The 23,019-nt window shown below is 43.3% G+C and overlaps 3 protein-coding genes and 2 long non-coding RNA genes across 9 annotated transcripts in view; 3 read left to right on the top strand and 2 right to left on the bottom strand.

Moving 5' to 3' along the window:
* The window catches only part of LOC144112623 (uncharacterized), a 42,363-nt gene extending 36,851 nt beyond the window's left edge, over positions 1 to 5,512 (top strand). Inside the window, exons 10-11 of the mRNA XM_077645421.1 lie at positions 1,102 to 1,254; positions 5,022 to 5,512. Of these exons, the coding sequence (XP_077501547.1) occupies positions 1,102 to 1,254; positions 5,022 to 5,159 (291 nt within the window). The 3' untranslated portion in view covers positions 5,160 to 5,512. The remainder of the gene's footprint in view (positions 1 to 1,101; positions 1,255 to 5,021) is intronic.
* A 4,246-nt stretch (positions 5,513 to 9,758) lies between these two features.
* Positions 9,759 to 10,609, bottom strand: LOC144112628 (uncharacterized). The gene is made up of 3 exons (XR_013310348.1): positions 10,515 to 10,609; positions 10,273 to 10,390; positions 9,759 to 10,121 (listed from the first exon to the last, which is right to left on the bottom strand). It is a non-coding gene; the product is annotated as an uncharacterized LOC144112628 (long non-coding RNA).
* A 1,608-nt stretch (positions 10,610 to 12,217) lies between these two features.
* Positions 12,218 to 15,120, top strand: LOC144112625 (uncharacterized). Its single transcript, XM_077645423.1, has 4 exons — positions 12,218 to 12,232; positions 13,129 to 13,268; positions 14,581 to 14,909; positions 14,978 to 15,120. Exons 1-4 carry the CDS (start codon positions 12,218 to 12,220, stop codon positions 15,118 to 15,120), a joined length of 627 nt encoding a protein of 208 aa, XP_077501549.1.
* A 13-nt stretch (positions 15,121 to 15,133) lies between these two features.
* On the bottom strand, positions 15,134 to 17,092 carry LOC144112627 (uncharacterized). Of its 2 annotated transcripts, none has more exons than XR_013310346.1 (3): positions 16,648 to 17,092; positions 15,545 to 15,893; positions 15,134 to 15,405 (listed from the first exon to the last, which is right to left on the bottom strand). It is a non-coding gene; the product is annotated as an uncharacterized LOC144112627 (long non-coding RNA). The 2 variants fall into 2 exon arrangements; XR_013310347.1 differs by having other exon boundaries at positions 15,651 to 15,893; positions 16,648 to 17,084.
* Positions 17,093 to 17,519: 427 nt separating this feature from the next.
* The window catches only part of LOC144112626 (uncharacterized), a 42,236-nt gene continuing 36,736 nt past the window's right edge, over positions 17,520 to 23,019 (top strand). For all 4 annotated transcript variants that reach the window (XM_077645426.1, XM_077645425.1, XM_077645427.1 and 1 more), the window contains exon 1: positions 17,520 to 17,592. In XM_077645426.1, coding sequence (XP_077501552.1) covers positions 17,590 to 17,592 — 3 coding nt within the window. In that variant the 5' untranslated portion in view covers positions 17,520 to 17,589. The remainder of the gene's footprint in view (positions 17,593 to 23,019) is intronic.

Below are 23,019 nucleotides of genomic sequence, written 5' to 3'. Positions count from 1 at the left end.
CTGAAAAGCGTTCAAGTCCTTTCTTAGCAGTGTGGATGTCTTTAGTCATAGCCTCCTCTACGGTTAAGTGCACTGTAACGCAAAATTAACCATTGAATAAGATAAATTAGATATTTTTTACGGTTTCAAAACTCAAAATTGCGTCAATTTTTTATTCTTTGAGCTCGCTAGCTGGCGCTGCCGTCTGGGTTGCTCCTTTAAGCAACTTTAAGGCCGCTGACGGCCGCCTTTATTGCTACGGAACTTTATCGCAAAGGTCTCGACGCTTTGCCGTGTAGATGCGCGTCACGCGCCTTTGGGGCAAAGGACCTTAATTTCTAAGACCTTACAAGTGCCCGTGTGACGGGTATAACAGGCCGAGATTGCATTGCAATCGTAGTGTGTGTGTTATTGTGAATACAGTGTTTCTATAACTGGGTCTAAGTGTTTCTATGGCAGGAATTCAATGATTTTTACAATGTCATATGATATTCATGGTTGTCACGATTCTTTCTGGACCAAAGCAAAAGCCTGCATTCTACTCTTCATTGCGGCACTTTTATTTGCAGAAGTGGTGGCATTGTAAGGTTTTTGCATGAGATACCATTTGCTTCACATGTGGTTGAGGAAGGCTGTACCTTCTGCTGGAACTGCAGATGTTTTCGTCAATAAGATCTCCTTGCTTCCTGCGTCATCTTTATTGGCACTGTGACAAAAGATGCCTGCTGGGTTGTTGGTGTTGTGAAAGCATTTTAAGCAAAGGATGTGCCCTCTTCTCTGTACCCAGAAAAGATTCCAAATCGTCAGTCAAGGAAATTACTGGGAGGCTTAGCAGTCTAATGTGTAGAAGTTGCTTTGTATATATCAGATAGTGAAATGAATGTCAGAGAAGTTATGAAAAGGAAACCCATTTAATGACATGTCTGTTTTCATCAGTATCCATCTTGTACAGGCTACAGCAGACAGGCGGGGTTGCACTCTTTTGCTGGGGCTTGCACGGGGAGATTGGTGCTTCGTTTTGTCCTGCTGGGATGTGCATTTTTCTGGGAGACAGAGCTCAAGTTGGAAGTGGATTTTAAGAATGCTGTTCATTTCTGGTCTGGTGCCTTTGTGATTATGCAGCAGACGCAAGCTCAAAAGCCCCCCTACTACCCTGGAGACACAATCTACTATAACACACAAAGCCAACAGCACAAGCAGCGGCCCACACCTCTTCGGAGGCCTAAAGCAGCCATTCCCATTGTGCCTCCTCCAGAGTGTCATGGCACAGTGCAGGTTGGTGCAGCACCCAGCTGTAACCATACTTGCACATTGCACACTTTATTGTAGCACTCTGCTTTGCTGGTGGAAGTTTGTGTGCATGGCTGCTTTCTTGGGTGTAGTGGGCTATTCCCACCTTCGTGGTTACAAAGGGTGGTTTGTTTTAGCACTTATGCCATTTATGCTGCAGCTATGCATGTGTCCTGCTATGATCTCTGGCCACTTCCATTTTCTTTATTTTCGTTTGCACGATGGTGTGTCAGGGTCTGACTTGGAAGCATGAAGCTCATGATGGCTGGCGGGTTTTGCTTGGATGTGGCTTGCAAGTACTTTCTGATCTTCAGGTCTTCTGCTTTTTTATTGTTTGCTTTATATGCCACCTTTGCGTTGCTTGAGCCTGACTGGAAAATTGCATTGCTTGTAACAGCTTAAAAGTAATGCTTCATTTAAGTGGAAGGAGGACACCCAAGCGCTGGCGTTTAAGGGTACTGTAGAACCTGAGTGAAAAAGCTGTTCTGATATAAATAGTAGTCATTTGCTTGAGCATCAGAAAGGGCTAGAAGGAACATCAAATTTTGCAGCATGATTTTACTGAAATTTATCTGTTTAAATGTTCGAAGTGCATGAAGCAGATAACCATTCAAATGGCAAAACACAGATTGTGATTCATACTTTGTCAGTTATATTTCTGTACATTGCCTTTTAATCTTTTTGGCAGTGCTGTCATAGCTTGTACCCTTATATAGTGTGCTGCTGTGTTCCCGCCTTGTGAACTGGCACGGTGGCTGCATTCCTATGGAATTGAAATGCTAGAGGCCCGTGTACTGTGCGATGTCAGCGCACGGTGAAGAACCCCAGGCAGCCGTAATTTTCTGAAGCGCTTCAGTATGGCATCCCTCATAACTTGAGTCATACGGGAAATTAAATCCTAAAACCTAAACCTCACATGTGAAGCAATGCGAGGCCAGCAATACTGGCAAGTTATGCGTTCATCTGCCAGTCAAACGAGTTGATACACTCATCTTTGGTACTGTGCATCAGTGCACATTATTTGCCATAAATCACAAACAACAGTATAGTCTTGGCTGATATGTTGGTGGACATTTTGAGGGAAACTACCATTTGAGGCACAATAATTGACCACACATATGCAGTAGAGCCTTGTCAATTCGAAGCCCATTGTACAGCCTAAAATATTCGAATTAGGCAGAGTTTTGAATTATCCAAAATCAAAACAAAACGGAAAAGTCAAGTGCAAAATGTTGTTCAATCAATTGCAGCACTTTACAGTCATCACCATTGTACTCTACAAAGTTTTGGTAGATGTTTAAATTTCCTCTCATGGCGGTAGCTCGTTTTGACTCATCATAGTCGCCGCGCCACTGCCAGTTGGCTGAAATTCTGTCACTCTGGTCTCAACGTCCACAAAATATAATTGCGCATCTCTCTTTGATGCAACTCGGTCATTGTCAAAGCTTTGCTGTTTGCTGGCGCGTTCATACTCATACGATGTTCTCAGTGCACAAGCGTGAGTGGCAGCCAGTGTTGGATACGTAAAGGTTAGTGGCATAGCTCAGCTCTAAGGTGCATGTGCCGAAGAGCGGCTGCTTTGAGTTGAAAAGGAGCTACGAAAAGAGAGCACGTGCAGTCCTTCCGGCTAATCAGGGTCTGGACATGGCACGGCGTTGTTTGTATCGACATATTTGGCGCTCGTGCTCGCGAAACAAAAACTACGCTCTTTGTTGGAGCTGGCACTGCCAAGCATGTCGACGCCACCATATGGTGGTCCGGTGTCAGTGAACTGCAGACGGTCGCTTTGGCCGGCATGACGTTGCAGTGCTGCGTGCAAAGTCATCAGTGCCGCCACTTTCTGCGCTATAATACGTGAAGCATCGAAGGGTCTGATTAAGAGTCGCTCTGCTTAATGCACGTTGCACTTATCATGAGCAGCGTTCCGCTGCATTACCAGTGGAACTCTAATGCTACCGATTTTGTGGTGAAATTGGCCATTTCCGCTTTAGCACCTTAGGTCTTTGTGTTAACACATGTGCAAGCTGCCAATTCAAATAAATTGCTAAAATTTATATTACAATTTAAAGCACCATATAAATTCTACCAATTAGGATTTTAAATTACCAGAGTTCAAAGTATCAAGGTTTTACTGTAGTATATGTGCTGCAAAAGTCTCAAAGTCTTCTGCCCACATTAGTGAGTGCTAGAAGAAAAGCTTGGGTGAGCTGGTATGCCGTTGATACAAACAGTGTGAACTGGCACAGGGACGAAAGGAACACACACACAGATGAGCGCTGACTTCAAACTAAGATTTTATTGCTTGCACTGTGGAAATAAACAAGTCTGCACCTAAATGACAGAAAGCATGACGAATAATGACTGGCTCAAAGTTCAACAGTCTGCTACAACTAATTACAATATGATTAGTCCAAGAATAAATTGGATGATGGAAAGGTGACAGTTGAAGGATGCATGGATTTTGTTATTTGAGGAACCCAAAAGGCATTCCACAAAACATTTTTTTCCCCTGCTGTCAGTTATCAGGTCTGGGCAAACATTGACGTTGTATAAGCCAAATGTTTTAGACAGACTGCTTGAGTAGAGTTCAGAATTACTTAGAGCCTGGTAAATATTGGATGTAACATTAAATTTGGCTTTAGTAAAGCAGCCAAAGAATGAATTTTTTGGCCTGAGAGTTGTTGCTGCTCAAGCTTTCATATACCTGTCAAGGCTACAAAATTTTCTGGGAGGCACCTGAATTTCGACCAAACGTCATGATCGTACTGAAATGACCTTATTTTCACCAAAAATTACCCCCTGCTATTTGGGATATATTTTCTTCAAAAATACGTGAATATATATGCAAACCATACTTATTTATTGTACTATTACAATGCACTGCCAGCATCACTATGGGGCTATTTCATGTTTTTGACAAATTTTTCTAAAGCAGTGAAGTCTAAAAGTTGAGTTTAGTGCGGGAGCTGCTTTTTAAAATTTTTCGTAGGTTAAGCGCATTTCTGTTGAGCTATTATGGCAAGTTTTTAGCTTGTTCACCATTTGTCCCGAGATAGTTGGCAGATATTGTAATGAAGTGAATGGCAGGCAAAAAGGGTTGGGATTCGAGAGCATGGTGTCCACCTGAAAGCATCGATGCCTGTGTCAAATGTGCACAGAGCTCATAGATAAGAAGAACACTGCAGTGTACTGCCTGCAATACCATCTGCACTGCTAAATATATGCATCATTGCAAGGAATGAGTTTACATGCATGCACTCTCCAAACCAGGCTCCTGTTTCAAGCCCTGCTTGTTTTGGGAATACAACGCCTGGTTCTGTTGTGCAAGTTAGAATGCAGACCAAGGATGGCAGTGCTCGCAAGCTAAAATAAATGTGCAGTAGGTAGGAGTGCTTTAGAATATCCTTAATGGAATTCTCTGATAAATTTTTTGTTGCAGTTATTTGTTCCCCCCACTTTAATGCCGTACTAGCATGCGGGTACACTGATAAATAAATGTGTGCTGCTTGAAGGATATGAAGTACATTTCATTCAGTTTAGAGTAAGTTTTATGTTAAGAAATAACTCAAGAAAAATATTCAGCTTTTTTTTAGCTGCAAAGAAAGTCTTGGACTGTGCATACTTGTATGTAGATTGCATGCAGCACATTTTGCATTTTGTTGTGTGCGAGTGTGAGTCTCAGAAACTTGTGTGCATGGTCATGCTTTTGTCCGATTTTGTGACTTTCTTTACATCCTCTTTCTTAATTATAGGAGGGTACCTGTGAAGCGGATGGTTCTGCAACCCACGTGAGCAAGTCAGATGACGACCCTGATGACAGTGGAGCCGTTGTCACGGAATCGGCTTTGCAGGAAGGGCTGGCAGGACAGCAAGCTGTTGAACGATTGTAGCAATGCCCATGTCATTATTGCCCCAAAGTGCCACATTGCTCCTGCAGTGTATTCTTTGCACACCACTTCCTGAGAAGTTGTCAACGGCTCTTCCTCATCCCTATGTGACGTAACCTCAGGCGTACCACAGGGAAGCGTACTTGGACCCTTACTTTTTCTAATCTACATTAACGACCTTCCCACTAACATTTCATCCCGTTTACGCCTTTTCGCAGACGACTGTGTTGTTTACCGTAAGATCGCTTCTGAGACTGACCACCTGACCCTTCAAAATGACCTTGACACTATTGTTGATTGGTGTCAAAACTGGCAAATGATTCTTAACCCTAATAAATGTAAATCAATGACTTTTAGCCGCAAGCATGTTGTTTTAAACTTCATATACTCTATAAATAATACCTCTCTATCAAGGGTTACGTCGTACAAATACCTTGGAATTCAGTTCACACCAAATCTTTCTTGGTCTTCTCATATTTCTGCAGTCTGCAACAAAGCGTCGAGGACATTAGGTTTCATACGCCGGAACCTTCGAAACTCACCTAGCTCCGTTCGAAAACTTGCATATTTTACATTTGTTCGCCCACAGCTGGAATTTATCTCACCTATATGGTCTCCCCATCAAAAATATCTCATAGATATGCTCGAGTCCATTCAAAGCAGAGCTGCCCGGTACATTTTTAGCAATTATAGTGCCCTCGCAAGTGTATCCCAGCTTAAATACCTTAATGACATACAAATACTTGAAATTCGTCGCTCCATTTCACTTCTGTGTTTATTCCATAAATATGTTCACACCCGTCCTTCGTTGTTACCTCTGGCATCACCTTTCCGCTCTTCACAACGCTTACACAATCAACTCAGCTTCAACCGGATATATGGGAAGACTCTGTCGTTTAATTCCTCTGCATTACCTAGAGCAATAAAACTCTGGAATGATCTTCCTGACAACATAATCTCTTTCATTGATCCTGGTGAGTTTAAAAAACATCTATGTATACATTTATTGCCATAGTGATGTTCGAAATGTACAACAGTTTCATTTGTTCTTAAAGTTGTTTCGTGTCTGATGTTATTTTAACTCGGTTTTGTATAAATTTCGTGTTCCTTTCTTGTATTTGACTTGTACCGCGTTCTTGCACCGATATTATGGTTTTTTTTTTCGTTTTTTTTTCCATCTGTATGTACATCTGTATTTGCCCCCCTCACCCAATGCTCTTCGGGGCCTGTGAGGTACTAATAAATAATAATAAATAATAAGTGCTTTCCTTCTGTGTCATTGGACACTGTATCACGTCCCTGCCTCAGTTATTTGAGGTCCTTTCAAGCAAAAGAGGTGTGTCAATGATGGCATTAAAGAAACGAGATCTATTTTCAATATAAGAGGTATACTATACAAAGCAAAGGGGTCAAGGTTGTCTGTTTCTCGTTCAAAAATTATCTATTTGTCGCTTGTTTGTGATGGCAGCTTCATGAGTATGGTAATGATTTTTTACCTATTAGAATGCTGACATAATCTATGAAGGCATTATTTAGATATTGCACTGTAAATGACTCCTGAAAAGGTGGCACTTGACTGCACTCTTGGTTGAGTTCAAAGTGTCAAATATTGAATGCAATGGAAGCATAATGAAGATGACATTGTGGTATACTTAACTGCTCATGGACTTTTTGAAAGCTTAAGTTATTATGCAATCTTCCTTTCGCTTTCCTTTTTTTCCTTTTGTGTGCTTGGTGCCTCTTAATTTCTTAACATTTTGTGGAATCAGCTAGCACAGAAAAATCTTGTTAATTTGACCTTTAATTCATTAATTCTGAAATCCAAATAATTCAAATAGCTCTCATGGCTCTAGCCAATGCCAGTGCTAGTATATGGCATCGAACACTCGTTAATAAGTATGCTGCTGGGACTGCACAGATTAATTCAGATGGGCACCTGAAGGTGGGCAGTGTTGAGGTATGACTGGCACAGCAAACGATTGTCCAGATATTCCTACTCAAGGCAGGCGTACATGAGTATGTGCCTCTCAGTGTAGTTACCAACATGTATTCCCTAAGGCAAGTCTTAGTTTTAAGATTAATAGTAACTAACATTAAAGTAGCCAAAATTACATAAGAAAAATATGATAGAGAAGACAAAATTATATGAATGTTGCTCTTCACTACAAAGAGGGTCATGAAAAGACCTGAATGAAAATTGAGAACACCACAGTGAGCCATCAAGAGAAAAACTACAGCTATATTGTTAAGAGATTGAAGTTTCTAAGGAACAGAAGTTTATGATACCCTAGCTAAAATGAAAAAACAAACATGGGCAAGATGTGCAATTCAAAGAGAAGCTAAATAATGGTCCCTTACAGAAGCAAGGTGGATTCCAAAATATGGCAAACATGGCAAAGGGTCAGGTGGGCAGATGAGATTGAAAATTTGCTGTGGCAATGTGGCTGACACAGTATAGGAATTAATTGAGATATCATAGAGACCCATTTACAGTAGTGGATATCGTCAAGCTGATGATTGTGAACAAATGCTGTGCAACGTTCACCAAAGAATACATGCATATTTCCTTGAGGTGCTACATTCACACTAGTACATGCATACTAAATGCTGTCAAGTTTCTGTACAAAACATGCATGCAATGGGCCGATGTATTGCAAGTGCTGAAGTCTGAAAAATCCTGCACATAATTTCAAGTAAAGCTTGCGAAATAATCACAATACATTGTTTTAAAGATAAATGCCTCTGTATTTTTAAGCCTGGTGTTTCATGCCTCTGGTCAATGCAACATTTGTTTCACTTATTTTTCAACAATTAATGCTTTAACTACTTCAAGTGCACAGCTTTCTCTTCATATCAGGCCCTGATGACAGGACAGAACTAAAAGTAGCTTAAGTGAGACTGTCAAATCAGTGTTGAGACAAAATGTGGAGATTTTAGGCACCAACAAGAAATGCATTATAAGCCAATAAAACAATTTTTTTTTCTGGGTAATCCTGGCAACCTTCAAAATGAAACCTCAGTGCTTCACCATTTGCATTCCTTGAGAAAATAATCGCCTGAGGGGGACCTACATGTGCCACTCCAATGCCACTAGCAAGTTACTGAAAAAAACTTTTCGCACTACTTTTGCAAAGTACAATTTGTCACCTAGGTCCATAAGGATACATGGAGCAACGTCTGGTGTAATTTCAACCAGTATTTTTTGAAGGTGAAGCTGTCCTTTTACAATGTTATCGCTCATGAGCGCTAGCGAGGTAGAAAATTTTTTTTGGCAACTGCAAAAACCATCTTATTTGCTGTGTCCATATAAGACACTATGTTCTCAATTTTGATGGCCAATCCTGTTGATGACATCAGAGCTGTTGAGTCTGTTTTGTTAGGCCTGCAGTGCTCTTCACTATGAAATATATGACCAAACACTGAAGCTCTGGAATGTTTTAAAACTGGCCCATTCACAACGCTGCCAATGTTAGATTTGACAAACGTCAGTACTGGTTCACATAGTTCTTGTGGCTTATCCTGGAGCAGCACTGCATTCCTGCTAGACAACTTTGGAGGTTTTGACAAAAAGCTCAGTCTGCGCAGAGGCCAATCCCATCAGGCTTTTACTGTTGCTGACCATCAGTAAGCGATCCACAATTTGCTGTGGAACACCTTTGGCTGACGTTACACACTCTTTAAATGGCCTATGTTTGCCTCAAAAGCAAAGCAATGCACCCATAATGGCCTCTGAAGCATTGCGCTCTTTGGCAAGTGCATAATCTGATGTACGTTAAGTGTCATCTGCCTCTTGCTATAAAGAAACTGTGTGTCCGCAACAAATTTCATGAGGAAATGAGTGCTCTCAGTCACATCTGTCACAGCCACGGTGCCTTTCAGCAAGAGATAGATGCCTTGAACAAGAAGAGCGAAATGCTTTAAGTACCGTGAGGGCAAAATGCCTTCAAGACATGGCAATGCAACGTACAGCAGCCATTGCTGCCACTCTGTGGCCTTCCAAAATTTTTTCTCTGACAACGAATGCTGAAGTCGTCTGATACACTGTGGTGGCTTCAGCATTAAGAGGAGAGCATCTGAAAGCTGAAAAATTTGGGGTGAGCCAATATAGTATGGTTCATGCACATCAGTTAGCCAGAGCTGTGCGCGCGTGTAAATGGCCCCAAAAAGTCAAATGAAAGTGAACCCATCTGCACAAAAAAGCATGAGGTAAAATTTGTGAAGTGCGCAGAGAATCTGGTTTATTCGATCCCTTTGAGTATGTTGGACAAACTGGTCGTTTGAACGATAGGCTGAGGGAGCACAAAAATGATGTCAAAAACGCTGCCCGCCACATTGGTGTTCACTGTCGTGATTGTTCGTGCCAGCCTCTGTATGACAAAAGCAGGATTGTTGATAGACACAAAGATCAGCTGACTAGAGAACTTATCGAAGCGTCTGAGATCTTGAAGATGGGTCAGAAGTGCGTAAGCACCCCTTTTGTCGCTATCTTGCAGAAAGAACATGAATATTTGCACACGTGTTAGCCTTGTGTTATCATATACGTGCCTGGTTGGAGGGATATCCGTCACGGTTCTGTGTGTTTTTTTCTGTTTTTTCAGTGTCCCTAGCGCCTTTATAAGCATGGCTCACTGAATAAAACATTCTGTTGTTAGTCAGCGCTGTGTATCGTCCTTTCTTGTCCTCTGGCCTTGTGCCGTTGCGCTGTTTCACTGGAAATCATGTCAGACCAACGTGCCCATCAGTTATTGTTGTCAGTAAGCTGCAGTGTCAATCCAAGCAATACACAATGCATGTAATCTGGGGTAGGTCCCCAGATCACATCAAACTGCTTTAAGTTCATGAGAGGAGATGGCCCCTTCACTCCAGCAATGACTGTTTCCAATACTGCGGCATCAGTCATTTGCACTCTGGTCACAGAATTGCTCCTTTCTTGCACAGTGGTGCCAACCAGGTACTTTATGGTTCCTGCCCGTGCAAGAAGTGAAAGGAATAAAGTTCAAGGAATCGGATTATGACAGGTGTAAAACTACAATTGACATTTTTTGAGCAAACCAAGCATCTATATAACACAAAAATGAAATAAACATCAACGCAGATATAAAAACAATTTTCCTACTGTCAATGGTTTATCCTGGGTGAAGGCACCAACCACAGCCGTAGCGGCCATTGAACTGAACCACGTTTTGCAAGAGTGCCCATGCCAGAGAATCGGCGCAACAGGTGAGGCAGTACACCTGCAGTAATAAAATGAACTCGAATACAAAAGTAGCGCTAAATCTTTTCTTCATATCGCTTGCATGCCTAATGCACTTGCAGGCAAAGAGCAAAATGTTAAACATTAATCGTCTAGTAAATTACCTTGGAGTGCAAGGTTTGCAGCCCAGCTTTCCAGGCAATTCCAGTTTGCTCAAGCTGATGCATCTGCTCGACGAATGCTTGCATGAAGAGGGTCATATCTGCATGTGAATGGCCATACGACAAAGCTGGTACAAGAATATTTCTGGAGTGCAGGTGTGCAGGCAGTTCTTTATTCATGACTTCAATTGGCCATATTGAATATTTAGATGAACATTGGTACACCATCCATGTTGAGCGACAGAGTGAGATCGTGTTGAGAAAGATTGGTCCGAACTTCTTTATACAAGCAACCATCTGTCAGGTCGCTCATTCCTTCATCAATGTTTTCAAGCCGGCCTAGAAATACATTTGACACGGCTTGGTCAGTGAGTAATGAGTAACTGCAATTCAAAAGGCAAAGTAAAAAAAAGTGACCGTCTTGCAACATTTTTTTTGCCACTGTAGGAATTACCATACTGGACAGCATCCTTTAATACTGTTCCTTTCATTCAGTTTTCCAGATGTTTCCTGTACAGTAGTCATACAGCTTGCACAATAAAAATGATCAGCCTCAACCCCTGCACCATGTTTCTTGAACAAGTAGTTTGCTCTTGGCACAGCCTGTCTCTCAAGGATGTGTGCTATGAGATTTTGGAGTGCCTCAACACCTTTCCAAGGTAGCCCAAACTCAATCGCAAAGTTCAGCGTCAGGGCCAGTAAATCGTGGCGAAAGTGCTTTTGCGCAAGTATCAGTTTCTTCATTGGGAGGTGGTTGTGAAGTGTCACCAGGCTGAACAGACTCTGTCACAGAAGTGCCACTGCACACTGTTACAGAGCCTTGTGCAGCAGGAGACGCAAGGAGCGGCGCGGCGGCACCTGGTGATTCTTGAAGCCGGCTGTCAACTGGGCTTACTGCTGTTTCCGGTGCTTTGTCAGTGTTCGACGTGCTACGTCAATGCACGGTGGCGCCTGGCGACTCTTGGCTGTGATAGCTGATCGGGTTCCTGCTGTTTCCAGTGCTGCATTGTTCGGCGCACCAATTACCCGAGGCACAGGGGCACCTGTTGACTGTTGAAGCTGAATGTCAAATGGTCTTTCTGCTGTTTGCGATGCTATGTTAGTGTTCGGCGTATCTCTCACCTGAGGCATGGAGGCACCAGATGGTTCTTGAAATCCACTGTACACTTTGCATGCTGAGTCAGTGTTCGGTGCACCTGTAGGTTGAGGTCCACATGGTGAGTCGGTGTTTGGTGCTCCTGTAACTTAAGGTCCACATCGCGGACCATTCATAATTCGATGTTTAGTGGTCTTTGGAATGTCTTCTATGTCACCGCCGCATTCCAAGTAACACTTCCACTGCTTCATCGTTCTCACAATGAGCTGAGAGCACGCTAACAAAAAATCTAAATCAATGAGCTTCGAACGCTCTAGTACGGTGAACTAAAACTAGTTAGTAGTAAGCCACACTAGTGCAAACAGAGCCGCAGAGTCTCCATGCTGTTTACCCTGCAAAAGATTGGATTGAACTGAAGATAGAACACTGGGTATGTCCAAGTGTTCTAAACTTGATGTTGAGCTTAATACTCATATCAAAGAATAAAATCATGACAGAGATAAGTTTTATACTCAATTTATTAGTACCCTTGCAATGTCATTAATTTTACCTTCCTCCATGAGTTTACAGATTTCTCCAGTGACCCTATGGATTTTGAAAGCGCAGCACCATGAACATCACCAATGTGAGTTTCTAGCGTTTGGTGTTGCTGCTGGCACATGAATCGAAATTCCTCCCTGTGTGTGTGTCTTTTACCTTTCCTTCAAGCAATTTATTTTTGGGTTCACTTTCTGCGGTTTACGGCAGTTGACATTCTTATTAAGTGAAAATAGAGCAAAAGATGAGGACAACAAGGAAAGAAAACAGGACCAGCGCTAACTCACAACTGAAGGTTTATTCACAGGAAGCAAGGAATATAAAGAGCGCAAACAAATGAGATAGCAAAGCAAACAGACGTGTAGCTACGTGAAATCGAGGAAACGAACCTCACTGTCATGCAGGCAAACCGACGGGCTGCTAATGCACAATCTAGTTTTTTTCTTTATGTGAAAAGCCTCCGTAATCTCCTTAGTTAACTGCGTTGGGTGACTGCCCGATACATCACTGTGATGAAAAGTAGGGAATCAAGATTTGCAGTCTCTACAATAATTGACTAGATTAGTAGGTTTATTAGCCTTCAATGTACTACCATTCCGATGCAAGAATTTTGCACATACGGCGGGGTATTCAAGCAAACTTGGCTGGGATAACGTCGCGGATTCGCTGTTACGTTGACGACTTCTTAATTTTTGTCGATAAAACTAACTTTACTGATGTTCTGAAAGTGTTTAAAGAAAATGCTCAAGGTCTGAAATTCACCACACAGGTCACAGCTGATAACAAGCTGCAGTTTTTAGATCTGAGCCTGCAAGTTCAACGGGACATATTTGTTGGGAATACTTGCCAAGGGCTGGCAAGCCGTTGTTGAACTACAAGTCACATCATTCTAAAACAGTTAAAACCGAAATTGTTGTTTCATCATTGTTTTCTGCTTTGTACAAATCTTGTGACCATTTGATTAATGAGAGTTTCAACGAACAGGCTAAAAGATTAAGAGAAGCAGGTTACCCGAATGATGCCATCTTGTTGGGCTGCAACAAGATAGCCAGAAAACTTAAGGCTTCAGCTGCTGTGCCTGGGTCAGACAGAGTGAAGGAAAGGAATAAGGTTGCAGTTCTCCTGTATGTACAGCGCCTTTCGCATAACCTGAAAAAAGTGGCAAACAGGTGTAAAATAGAGGTTGTCGTTTCAGCTCCTAAAATACTTAAAAGGATGTGTACTATGGTGGAAAGACAGGCTGAAAAACAAATGAATCCCAAAGTACCTGCGGAATTAAACATAAAACTAAGTATGTTCCATGCTGTGAAGGAGTTGTTTATAAAATTCCTTTTTCCTGCGAACAAGTATACATTGGCCAGACGAGTCGTATTAACATGCGCCTAACTCAGCATACTAGTACATTGGAGGCTAATAGACCTACTTATCTAGTCCATCATGGCAGAGGCTCCAAATCTTGCCTACTTTCATCACAGTGATGTATTATACAGTCACCCAATGCAGTTAACTAGAAAGATTATGGAGGCTTTTCACATAAAGAAAAAAGTAGATTGTGCGTTAGCAGCCCGTCGGTTTGCCTGCATGACAGTGAGGTTCGTTTCCTTGATTCCACGTAGCTACACGTCTGTTTGCTTTGCTATCTTGTTTGTTTGCACTCTTTATATTCCCTGCTTCCTGTGAATAAACCTTCAGTTGTGAGTTAGCGCTGGTCCTGTCGTTTTCTTTCCTTTAGCGCTATTTTCGCTTAAGTATGCATCACCAACTCGCCCGTCTTGCCATCGTGTTGAACGGCATTCTTTTTGTTTTTGAAGTTCTAGATGACGACGAAGAGAATTATGTTTGCGCTTTGTGCACGAAGAGGGTAACCGCCTCCACGTGGTGCCAGTTGATGATATTGATGAATTTAGGCCCCAAAGCACCATGGACTTCGACAATAGGATATTGTATTCAGTGATGTGGCGGAACTCCACGAATGAAGAGAACACGGGCACGTACAGTGCTCAAGTTCTTATGCTGGAAGCGCTAAAAGCATGAAATGCTTTTAGCGCTTCCCTTGACAGCAACCTTGGGATGAGTTTGTGCCAAAGTTACCCCCTTAGTCAATTCTTCACGGTTTCTTAGTGCTCATGGTATCTGAATTAAGCTATGCAAAAACTCCTGTTTCCTCCGTGACAAGTTTCTGCAATAGTTCTGCTCTACGATGTTTCTGAAGACTGTAATAACAAACATTAAGGAATTGGACTTGCAATCTAATATGGTTCAAATTGAAGGCACAGCGCACAAAGGACAGGACTAACAAGAGGCAAACACGTTGCTGTGTTTGCAATGCAGATCTAATATGTCTTATAGGAGCAGGTGCAAATTAATCGATAATGCTTTCATTCATACAAGCATGCTAGCAAGAGATGGCATTTGTGGCAGTTGACATTTGAAAAGACTGCACTTACATCAGATCTTTCTACTACACCTGGCTTGTGCAGTTGTGGTGAGGTTTGAAATTAGTGTCCAACAGTCAGTTACTGTGTGCTTTACCTTTTTTTCTCAGTTCCACTTGACTGGTGGCATCATCATTTACGAAGGCCAAGTCGAGAAAATATTGACCAAGAAGAAGCCGACATTGGTTTGCAAAGATACTGCTCAAGCTGTGTGGAGTAATGAAGTGCTTGCCACCAAAAGCTTCAGTGGCGCAGTTGCTCCTAAGCAGTGGGCATTGGGGGAAAAACAAAAGCAACCTTTGACGCCACAGAAGGTTGAATTCATGATAGGTAAGCAGTGCGTTCCTGCATGTTGATTGTGCTCATAAAGAGACTACATGTGACTTTGTTATTTGTAGCAACAATGAAACACAGGGGCACTATAAAAGGAGTAGACATTTCTGAGGCTGTGCGGAATGTGCCTCAGATGTTGACAGAAAAAATACAGGACGTTAAGAAGGCACTGCGGAAATTTGATGTGTTGAATGCTTTCAAAAAATAAAGAAAAAGTAAAGTGTTCTGACTGAATGATGCTCTCTACACCTGCTTTTCGTACCAGTACAAGCCGAAACCAGCTACTGTGGGGATCAATGAGGACTATCTGCAGCGGGGACCAACTGAAACCAGTTGCAATGGGGAACAACTGGGAATTGTTCCATAAATCATTTTAACTGGAACCAGTTAGAGTTGGATTCCCGGTTAGATTCCCAGCTGGAAATTTTTACCAGGGTGTGTTCGAAGATCAATAAAATATAATCCGGATGGTCCATGAAACGAGAAGGCACCCCTGCAAAAAATAAAAACGTAAGGGAAATGCACGCTAACCTGACCTTTTTCAGAACTGTGCACTCTCGTCAAGCTATAGTCACTGCAGTTTCAGCAATAACAAACAGGAAGCAAATGAATTGAAAGCCCAGTCGGGATACCTAATCGAGCGTGCTCGTTGTTTGATAACAAGCCTGTGCCAGGGTTGTTAATGCGCAAACGATCTCGCAGCGTGACACAGCACTGTGGAGGCACTGAGGCGCTTACTGACTTGCTTATTCAGCTGGCTGGCAAGCGCACGAGAGTTCCGCTGAAGAAGCCATCAACTGGCATTCGCATAGTCCACTCCACTGTAGTTGTCTAAAATGGGCACAGTCCACTGCAGCAAAATATGTCGAGGCGACTGCTTTCGCAGGTGAATTGCTGTTGTCCACATAGTATGGCACATGCCCACATAGGCGGATTGGCCAAGAATTAGGGGGCACAGGGGGTTTTTGAGGTAAATAATTCCTGGAAGAAATAAAATGAATGGTAAGGATGGAAGAAGTAAACAAAAAGGAACAACGAAATGAAACGGGAAATTCATAACGCACGCAGGAGATCGAGACTGATGTTTATAGCCGAGTGAAATTATAATTGTAAGAATAAAAATAATATTGGAAAAAATTTTTAAAATTTACTGATGTTTATAGCCGAGTGAAATTATAATTGTAAGAATAAAAATAATATTAGAAAAAATTTTTAAAATTTAACAACGTGAGTTGCTCCTCAGCGGAAGGTATCCGGCATTCTCGAGCCATCGTCGTCGTTTCGGCGAACACTGTGGTCCCGCGCTACCCCAGAGAGCGGCCGTGCCACGGTGCGCACGCGTTCCCGCAGGCATACTACATTGCTTTTTACCTTTCACCCTATCTTTTAGGCTCCCTTCAACTCGCACGTGGCACTGATCTTATAGTTGCAATGAAAGAACTGCGCGATCGAGTCACGGACGGCGTAGAGCCAAAGACGCAGTCAAACGCTGACTTTGCCTCGTTCGCGCAGATCTTTGCATCTATATAAACCAACCAGCCCGACAAGTTCTACTGAAGTAATTATAATGTCCGGGGTGCTAGCAATCAGACCCGCGCAATTTCCGCTCATTTATTCATGCAGCCACTTCTGCTACGCAAGCAAATGGACAACACAGGCGTCGCACCTTGAGCTTGGCGCTACAGTTCTTTAATATATAGAGTGCAAGAACGTAGAAAATTAAAGGAGTTTTTACCTGACACAAAGTGGTCGCTGCAGACGCACGAGTTGGCTGTCACGGAGACCAATCAACATTCACATAGCACATTGCCTGCGCCCACTCTGCTATTTTGGCTTCATGCGTGAATGCCGCAGGGAATCTAAAAAAATCTTACTTTTCGTGGCTTTTTTGCTAGAATTAAAGCATCCCACTGAGGCGCATTGTTGCGGAAACCCGCCAGCGATTCCAGAAGCACGCAAAACGCAGAGTTGGCGAAAGCTTCACCGCAGCAAGCGATGCACCGATCGCGCGATGCAACCAGCCGCACCGCTCAACTGACCGACGAACCACCAAAAAAACATGGCGGTCGCGCGTTTCCCGCCAAGACCTACTGAACTAGAGACCTGCACATTTGGCACTGCTTCAGCGCGCACGTTCTAGTTCATGCTTTTTGCCGCTAGGGAAGGGCAGCTGCGGGCGGTGTGGCGCTACAACTGACATGCGAAGCAAGACAGAGTTGATTATTTTACTTTAAGGATGTAAAAGTTTTTTTCATTTGGTTACGTGTTAAGTATTTATCATTCATCCACTGTCTTAGCAAAGACTCCAGAAAGTCTCACGCATGCGTGCGCGCAAACAAATTATTCACCGCTAGGGTTTTAAGAATTAAAATGTCATATTTGCATTTTTCATTACTAGGCTTCAAAATAATAAGATAGGACAAATGAACAGAGAAGTAATAAGAGGAGAGTAATCATTTGTCGAAAGCAGAGAGTGATTATTATGATGATTACCCATATGAACAGGTCAATCGAGCGCCCTCACCGGCCAAAAAGTTAACGAAAGTTGGTGCACACAGTCTCATAGCACCCCGCCAAATGTGCAGGGCTCTAGTTGGTTAGGTCTTGCCTCCCGCAATGCACTGCGCGCGCATGCGCAGAGTGCCACAGTGAGATAGTCCTACGTGATCGACGAGACATGGTATGAGTGTTTTCCGTTTTTTCTTACTATCCTCCTGATTTATAGACTTAAGCAGGTAGGCGCGAGTCATCTATTGACACACTTTGGGTAAGCGTCCCCCGCCGCACTTGATATGTTTAAGCGGTGACTAAATTTAGGATGCTGGAGAACTGACCGCGTCATCTCGCTTCAGGCTGATGCGTCGTGGAACACGTGTTCATCCCTTTTTGTGTGTAAAAACGGGGCAGCAACCCTTAAAGGAGACGCTTCAACTAATGTTGTCACCTGACTGTCATGACGCGCCATGGGTGTGCAAACTAGTGAAACTCTCTCATTTTCTCTGGTTTCCGGGAAAGGCTCAGTATGCGCCTTGATTTGCCATGTTTTGTTCTTTTTGCATCGCTATATATTTATAGCATCCCTTCCAAGAGCTTTTCTGATTGGCATATGCCACTTTTGGCAGCGTGGTGCAAGAAGTGCGACGCATACCGACGCGGCTCTAACGGGAGGAGCATGTGAAACCGGTTCAGAAGCGAAGCTGGGTGATTTTGCCCGTCAGGTCGAGCCCCTTTCGCATCACGTTGTTTACACCACGGAGAGGTCTTTTCTGGAGTGTGAGAGCTCAGAAACCCGGGAGCTGCTAAGCAACGCTTCCTTGCAACATATAATTTGCGAAAATTTGCATTTCTGCATTCGTAGTCATGTTTTAGGGCCAAGCCAAGTATTTCATGCTCTCTTTCCGACGTTCCCACGGTGGATTTAGTGCCCTTTAAAAAACTCGCATAGACAGTGGCGCCAGCTTTCTCTCTAGTTACCTAATATTTAGAAACTCTATGGCTGGATTCGTTGATTGCGTCAAGTACGGGGTCATGTACCGGACTTTTTTGTGTGTCCTAAATCGAGGGTTGTAGGCGTGCGCATTCCAGCAGTGTGCTTGATCGTTTTCTCGGGCCCTCTGCAAAGTTTTCATGTCATGCTCGTAGCCTCCATGTACGTACTTGTCCCGAATAAGACTGGTACGCAGCACACCACTCCTAGACTCGCACAGCTGTCCGCTGCCCCTGGAGTTGTCATATAGGGGCTCATTTTCTACCGTTTTTTTCTCTTGTTGGTAAACTACTAGGGCTGGCTTCTTGCGGGCCATTCGCTGCCAACTCCACTGCTCCATACGCTGTATATGTTCGTGAATGTTCTGCCACTTTTTTGTTTGTTTGCAGTGTCCATTTGGTACTAATACAACTCAAATAGACGTGCTTAAAGACTTCACGTGCCCAGAACCCCTCCTGCATTTCGCTGAGGCAGCGTTCATAGGACAGCTTGGCCACAGCCTCCCGTGCTTCAGAGGAGGAGCAGCCCAATTCACCCTGTACTGCCTTATTCAGGACACTGCTCTGGGTGCCTAGGGCCGATTGTCTTGCCTCCCTTTGCTGTGTCTCTAGGGCCATGCGTGCCATTGCTGACAAACAGATGACGGCATTTCCAAAAGTCAAGTCCGGTACCGCCACTGCCTTCTACAGGGTTCAGGCCACTTCAAAATGGTTATATGACCACAATGCCCGTGAGCTCAAAAACGCCGGCACCTGTTCGTCTTTGTCCGAAGCCTTTTCTCGAAAACTTGTCTGTAATTTCGGTCTGTTGACAATTCTATGCCCAGGTATTTGTAGGATGACCTCCACAGGGTGTTGTCGTGTAACTGCAGGGGAGGTTTCTCTTCTGTGCTCTGGATTGAAGCGAGGGCATCTACATCCATGTAGCAAACATCTAGTAGCATTTGGACGTCAGTTACGTTGTCCACGAATAGCACAATGTCACCCATGTATGACAAAGCGGAGTTTTCATTCTGACAAAAAAATGAGTGTCGTCTGGGTTCGAGCCTTTTGGTCGGAAAACAGGCCTTGCAGAGAAGCTGACTTACAGATTTCCGCAAGTGGTCAATTGGCTTCGACCTGTTCTCATGACGTCGCAGTTGCAGTGCGCAGCAAGGGCTAGGCAGGGAAAGGAAGGAGGCAGTCCCCTTGCCTTGGGGAATGGCACTGCTATAGGTACTTTTTCCCGATCACAGGTTAGAAAAGAACGCCAGCAAAAAAAAAACACGACTTTTCAGAACCTACTCTGTTCCTTCTTCAGGTGTGGTTGCACGTGAGTTGCAGCTTGCCTTTTAAGCCCTCGTTTGGCTTCTTGCATCCTATTTCTTTTTGCTGGCACGCTTGGCAAGCATATGAAATCCCACACAAGGTCGAGCAAAAAAGAAGAGAAAAAAGCCCAAGGAAAGAGAAATGTGACCAGGCTCTATGAAAAACCTGTGCGCACGAAAACAGACAAGCAAAAGATTGGTAGCAGCATACCTGCCAACTCTTCCGAATGTTCCGTAAAATTACAAATTTGGACCTGTGTTATGAATCTTGCGTCATAGTTTATGGAAAATAAATTTTTTGCGTGAAAAACATCTCAACTTTTATACAAAAAAGAAAACCACACCGTTGCTGGTGGTACTTTGTTCCTCCACAAGAGATTATCTACCATCTGTGAAATTAGCAGCAATAGCAGCTGCAGCATTGTTCAGTGAAACATCATTAATTTGACCGAGTTAAATGTTTATTCCTAGTCCTCAACCTTCCGACATTCGGATAATCCAGACTACTGCCAGAGTCCTGCCAAACGTGCAAGTAAGAGACTATGGCCTTGGGAGCTCGTTTATTCGGATGCCCAGGGGCTGGCATCAGTCAATCTGCCTCTGTCACAAGATGTGGTATCCTCTAGGGAGTGGTGAAAATTAATTTGCTACCGATTGAACACAAATGCACGTGGGAGACGCAGGCGTGATCTGGTTCTTAGAGGAGCAAGCTGTGCCTGCAAAGTAGCAAGGTGTGTGCTTGTGTGTTGCATGCGCCTGTCACTAACATGAACTGCGGCAGTAGGAGGAGGCGGTTTCATTTTCAATGAGGGTAGCTGGAGAAGAGGCTTGCATGTGCAGAGCATCCTTGTGAAAAAGGCTGATTCAGACGGGCTCCCGAAGTGGTGCCGTGTCGTGGTATCACCTGCCGGACAAAACCGATTGCCCACATATTTGTCCCCAGGCCTGAACTGCATATTACATTGCTTCCGGCGCCCCACTGACATGCGCGCAACTGCAGGTGTTTTGACGATCGGCAGGCCCCCGGCAATAAGCCCATAGTCTGAACCCATAGTTTAGTTTTCAGAGCTTCGTCGCTAGCCCGGAGTGGTGTCAGCTATTAGCTGCGCTTATCAATAAGTCAGCCAGCCGAAACTATTGGCTCTGAAACCAATGTGTGCTTCCGTTGATTCCGTCCGCGCGATATTTTCAATTGTCCAGTGCGCCAAAATTCCGCGCTCGTTAAGTGCTGTTCACTGTTTGTGCGTTTCATAGAGGGTATGCTTGCTTACATGCGATGCCATGTGTGAAGCTCCAGTGCAAACATGTCGTACACTGAAAGATGAGGCACAATGTGGCATTTTTTTTTTTAATATGCTGGCTCCCCCAGCACACTTTGTGGCAGATATGTGGTAGTGTATTGTATAGTCAAAATAGTCTGATGCCAGATGGAGCCACCTCACACTGGTTAAGTTTGGTGCGAATATCAAGTCCTTGCAGAAAATACACAACTTTCACAGCCTGTAAAATGCAAACAATAGTTTTGATGTGGATAAGAATTGAGGCTTAATGATCAGGAAAGAGAAAGGGAGGAAATGTTTTTTAGTTTTTTCAGGATTTGACAAGAAAGACTGGCATATCTAAAAGCACAATTTTTCTGGATATTTAGCTCTGGTTTGTAAGAAAATAAGAAGTATAAAATCTGGCCACAACATTTTCTCTATTTCCTGAAGAAGAAAACTCTGCCACAAACCTTATGTAAATTGAACCACGTTTAGATGTGCTATACCTTCTGAAAGTTCCTATAGACACTGGCACTGGTGAACCCTCCTGAGGATGTGACACGCTGACAGTCAGTAGGTTAGATATTTTGCACCGTAGGCATCAAACGTGACCTGTTTGCAAGAGACTTACTAGAGCTTGCTTCTTCCTCCAAAATCTAATGATTGAGGCAATTTGCATAGTGTGCTGTGCTTCTTATCACCAGCTGCTGCGGTGGCTGAGTGGTTATGGCACTCGGCTGCTGGCCCGAAAGACATGGGTTCGAGCCCGGCCGTGGCTGTAGAATTTCGATGGAGGCGAAATTCTAGAGGCCCGTATACCATGTGATGTCAGTGCAGGTTAAAGAACCCCAGGTGGCCGAAATTTCTAGAGCCCTTCACTATGGCGTCTCTCATAGCCTCAGTGTTTTTGGGACGTTAAACCCCCTAAACCCAACCTTCTAGTCACTGACAAAGGTTCTATCTTCGCATTACTTTCGGGAAGCATCATTTAAAGGTATATCTTTTAATTAGTGTGTAATATTTGGTCGGTACATATTTACTGAGAATGCGTTTGTACTAGTCTTACTTTGACAGTTACAGTTTACTGTTATTATTTTTTTTCATATCTTATTCATTGTGGTATGGTAGATATCACTGGGTGGAGAAAAGCGAGTTGGTTGCCATTTTCAAACTGTTAACTTTCTTACGATAGTTAGCAGGCTTCTACTTTTCTCAAAAACATGCATGGTTATCTAAGAATGCCTTTTGTTTCTCATGCACTGAAGTTTTCATGCAGCATAGACATGGAGGTGTGCTGCTTTGCCCAAATTATGAAATGATGATGGATAAGGTTGATTTTATAATGCAGTTTAAATGTGAGCTATATGACGAGTTCATATTACTTGGTACAAAGTTGAAGAGGGTGCGTGAGGAATTTTTGTTGTGCTGTAATATAAATAGTTGGCAAGTCTGCATTAGGATGGCAGCATTTGCAACAGATAAAACAGGGCAGAAGTGTGTCTTTCTTTTTTAATCATTTTAGCTTGTGCATCATGTTGTCAGCTTTTTTTTTTTTGCATTGTGACCAAGCAGTAGATCTTAGTTTTTACCTTTTGGGAAGTGTGCTAGAGCCACTGCTCTTCACTTCTTTACACTCAGCAATAATGCTGCAAGGCCCTTACAGAATGGTCCTCGCCAAGAGCGTGGGGAAAAATGCACCAGGTTTAACTTTCTGGTGTGAGGTGTAGAATTTATTTTTACTGTAACAATCATTCCTGTATTTTATCAGCCCTACCTGAATTTTCTGTGTAATGGCCTGGGAAAATGGAGGTGATTAAGTGACTATAGCAAGGTGGCAAATGTTTGATGAAGGCAAGGTGGAAGTGGTGTGTTATCTGTTGTTTGTGTCTTACTGCTATGTCCCTGTTGAAGGCAAAAAGAAAAGCCCAGTAGAAATTGAAACTGCAGGGGGAGGGGAGGTTGCTTTAACTGGGAATGCAGCTGAGCTTTAGGTAGAAAATGTTATTGAAGAGAGTATTTGATGTTCGCCTACATTTCAGGTAGGTTTTTGAG

Source organism: Amblyomma americanum, unplaced genomic scaffold (genome assembly GCF_052857255.1).
Source record: "Amblyomma americanum isolate KBUSLIRL-KWMA unplaced genomic scaffold, ASM5285725v1 scaffold_430, whole genome shotgun sequence".
NCBI lineage: Eukaryota > Metazoa > Arthropoda > Arachnida > Ixodida > Ixodidae > Amblyomma > Amblyomma americanum.
The sequence above is the reverse complement of the archived record's forward strand: the minus strand, read 5'-3'. Positions and strand labels throughout refer to the sequence as shown.